Below are 4,181 nucleotides of genomic sequence, written 5' to 3'. Positions count from 1 at the left end.
AATACACCACTTGAATATGATTGCGAAAAAATTTTGACAGAATTTTCTTTTTCAATCACACACAATTAATCGGTTGAATGTAGCGGTTCGGGCAGTTCAAAATTGAGTAGAAGTATTAACCTTGGATATGCCTCTGACAGCACCACCATAGCACACTAGTCGTATGCTGTCGTGTGGAAAGCTGCCGTCGCGTGACATAATGCTCGACGTGTAGCATATTGAGCGCGCGCTCACGCCAATGAGAAGCCTTCTCCCTGTTAGGGTGGCTACCTTATCCCTGTCGTTCATCCCAGCGAATTCTTGATGATGATAACTTATTATGATCAACAGAAAGCTGGTGCGTTTGGCGTAGCGCAGGAACCACACATAAAATAGAAAAAGGGGGGGAAGCGAGCGCGAAATGGGGAGAGAGGGAGAAAGGTCGAAAATGGGAAAGAAAAAAAAGGAAGAACAAGAGAAATGAATATAAAATGAGAGAAGAAATTATTAGAAATAGAGTGAGAAAAAGAAAAAAAAAGAAATTGTAAGTCTCCGTAGCAAAATTACGATGCCTTATACCACCGCTTAATTTCAACTTAAACAGTTCTGGTCTGGTGCCACCCCATTTGTGCTCTAGCTGTAAGGAAATATCGACCATTTCCTACAAACATGTTACCATTTTAAAAAATCAAAGGAAAAAAGGTTTTACAATTTTATTTTTAAAAAACTAGAAATTCTATTTTGTACTTTGGGGTTGATTCATTGGAATTTAGCGACAAAAACGTCTGTAGGGCCCTCTGCGAATGTGTGACACAGGGAGATTACCCTGCTGAGTCATTGATCAGCTCCCTTTCCAAAACAAGGTTAAATTTAGCATTTCATTGTGACACTGCATACTCCTCAATTGTTCACTCACATTAACTGCCGGCTTTTTGGCCAATACCCCTTAGTGGGTAGGATCCAGAACAGAGGAGCAAGCATACAAAGAAGGCTACCCATTTCCGCACTTCTTTTTTTTCACGCTCGCTCCGACAGAGTGTGAAAAACACATTCGGGGTCATTTTGTAACATACAGCATACTGCATGCCATGCCAGAAACACTCCGGCGACGGTTTGTTCCCGCATTGGAGGTCATCGCAAGCGGCGGCGATTTGTCACACTTGCGGATGCTCCACGCGTCTCCAGTTCACACAACGCGCATTGCATAGCCTCCTGCTGCTCGAGGTCGTATCTCGCCTCTGGCGTCGCATAACGACGTGGATTGAAACGACCGTGGTGGTGGATGTGCGCGCATAAATGAAAAAAGAACGAAGGAGCAAACAAAATACAGCCGCCGCCACTCACGGAGCGCGCCGACGGCGACCTTTGCCGACTGCAGCGCCAAGCCGCCGCCGAGCGGACGTCCTTGGCGACGTACTACGCCGCGGCTCGCGCGAAAGACGGCAGTGCGCGGTCTATGCTCGTCTGCAGAACGCCCCCACTGGCCGCGAAGAGCTGGCGGAGAACCAGCAAGGAGGCCCTTTGTGTTGCCGCTATCGCCGCAGCAGGGAAGCCGCGGTGACCGCACCACTGAAACTCTAGAAGCAAGCCCGAAGAGAGAGAGAACGGTCGTCGCGATAAGGCCACTCGCGCTCCGCAACTCCGCGAGACGCGCGGAAGCTCCGAATACAATTGGAGGATGCTACGAAGCGCCAGCGCCGCGGCTTCCTCGTCGCTCCGGGCCTGCACCGCGCTCGCCGCGCGAAACCTCTCCTCATCAGCAGCCGAACCTCCCGAGCCCTGCATCGTCTCGAACACGTTTCCGGGTCCCAAATCGGACGCGCTCAAACGCGAACTCGACTCCATCCAGAATGCGGGCGCCGTCCAGCTCTTCATCGACTACACCAAGTCGACGGGCAACTACATGGTGGACGTGGACGGCAACGCCTTCCTCGACGTCTACACGCAGATCTCGTCGCTGCCGCTGGGCTACAACCACCCGGCCATGGTGGCCGCGGTCAGCGACCCCCGAAACGTTGCCACGTTCGTGAACCGGCCCGCGATGGGCGTCCTGCCGCCCGCCGATCTGGTGTCGCGGCTGAAAAACGCGCTCCTCTCCGTCGCCCCCGCGGGCCTCACGGAGGTGCAGACCATGGCGTGCGGGTCGTGTTCCAACGAGAACGCGTACAAGGCGGTCTTCATCAGCCACATCGCCCAGAAGCGCGGCGGAAAGCCGCCCACGGCCGATGAACTGCAATCTTGCAAGTACAACTTGCCTCCCGGCAGTCCGCGTCTCTCTCTGCTGTCCTTCGACGGGGCGTTCCACGGCCGCACTTTCGGCGCGCTCAGCACCACTCATTCCAAGGCCATACACAAGTTGGACGTGCCATCATTCGAATGGCCCATCGCGCACTTCCCGGAGTACAAGTACCCGCTCGAAGAGTTCCAGTCCGAGAACAAGAAGGAGGACGAGAAGAGCCTGGCCCATGTTGAAGAACTCTTCCACGAGTACCGCAAGAAGGGAGCTCCTGTAGCCGGTCTGGTCGTGGAGCCCATTCAGGCAGAAGGAGGAGATCGACATGCCTCGGACGACTACTTTCGAAGGCTTCGGACTCTCGCAGCCAAGAACAACGTTTTTTTCATCTGTGACGAAGTACAGACGGGCTGCGGGCCCACTGGAAAGTTCTGGGCACACCAGCACTGGGGTCTCGACGACTCTCCAGATGTGGTGACCTTTAGCAAAAAAATGCTGACTGGTGGATACTTCTACAAGTCGCAAGTCCGTCCCAAAGAGTCATACCGTATCTTCAACACTTGGGTCGGCGACCCGACCAAACTGCTGCTCATTGAAGAGGTCCTCAAGGTCGTCAATACCGAGAAGCTTCTTGATAATGTTAGAGAGACGGGCGAGTACTTGCAGAAGGGCCTCAAAGAGGTTAGCAAGCGACATCCCAACACATTCTTTAACGTCCGTGGACGGGGAACCTTCTGCGCTGTCGACTTGCCCTCGGAAAAGGACAGAAACAAGTTCATTACAGAGATGCATCTCAAGGGAATTCACTGCGGCGGCTGCGGAGAGCGTAGCTTCCGCATCAGGCCTGCCCTCACTTTCCAGAGGAAGCATGCGGACATACTGCTAGATCGCATCGAGAAAGTGCTTTGCCAGAAATTTTGAGTTCTTGTTGCTGCAGTTGATATATGTATTGCAAGAAATGTGTGATGACACACGAGCTATTGTAATGAACTTGCTCCGTGACACAAGAATGTGTTGTGGAGAACAGAGCACAACTATTTTTGCTGCATTATTGTCAAACTACTAGTGTATAATGGTGAAGACGCAGATTTCCAAACATTTAACACAAGGACCAATGAATAGTGTGCGAAATGTAATTTCCTCAATTACTCTTGAAATATCTCACTGAATGATCTCCATAATGTAATAATTCCATTTTTAAGTGGCTTGTTGAAATTTTATGCGTAGTGACCCTTATGGATGTTGTTACTCTAAGTACGCTAATGAAGAAATTTCTAATGCACAAATATCAATTGTTGTCAAGGCTTTTACATATACTTTGTTTAAATGTGCTACGTTAATATATATGTGCCCATAACAATTTTAGAAAATGATATTCCCATTTAAGTGCTACTTGAAGAAATACATACGGAGTATGCTTATGGTATCATAATTTCTAGTGGCCACTTACTGCAAGACTTTGCCACAATTACTTTTTCACAGGCAGGAGAAAGTTGTTTTGTTGCAATGATGCCAGAGCTAGAATTTATTTACACCTCTCCATAGGCTTCGAAGAATATTTTTACCATGTTACTTTTATACGCTTTACAACTGTCGACGCATTTCAGGATTTCTTTCCTCCTTTGGGCAGATTGTGATTTTTTGGAGTCTAGGCAGTCTTCTCTGCAAGTGCCTACTGGTTAAAATGATAATGGATATGAGATTGCGAAACATGTAGGTCTGTTATTTTCTTACCTGTTGTGTTTTTCTTGAGCAATAGGTCCTCGAAGATTTGTCGAAGAAGCAGGCCTAAGATCTGTATGAAGATACAGATAAGTTTGAACCTACAGTGATATGTGCCGCTGCCCCTTGTATGGGCATAATTCTTTAGATTGTGAACTTTTGGGTCTAGGCATGTCTTGTTGAAACTTCTGTGTGCAGGGTGACTTAAAGGTAACAGAAATGCGCTATGGCAGGATGATGTTCTCAT

General features: G+C 49.1%; 1 protein-coding gene across 1 annotated transcript; it reads left to right on the top strand.

Moving 5' to 3' along the window:
• The first annotated feature begins 1,425 nt into the window (after positions 1-1,425).
• On the top strand, positions 1,426-3,638 carry Gabat (4-aminobutyrate aminotransferase). The gene has a single exon (XM_037433169.2). It carries the CDS (start codon positions 1,658-1,660, stop codon positions 3,131-3,133), a length of 1,476 nt encoding a protein of 491 aa, XP_037289066.2. The 5' UTR covers positions 1,426-1,657; the 3' UTR covers positions 3,134-3,638.
• Positions 3,639-4,181: the final 543 nt, after the last annotated feature.

The sequence above is a fragment of the Rhipicephalus microplus genome, chromosome 10, assembly GCF_043290135.1.
Source record: "Rhipicephalus microplus isolate Deutch F79 chromosome 10, USDA_Rmic, whole genome shotgun sequence".
NCBI lineage: Eukaryota > Metazoa > Arthropoda > Arachnida > Ixodida > Ixodidae > Rhipicephalus > Rhipicephalus microplus.
Note: the sequence above shows the minus strand (reverse complement) of the source record. Positions and strands in the feature narration are given on the sequence as shown.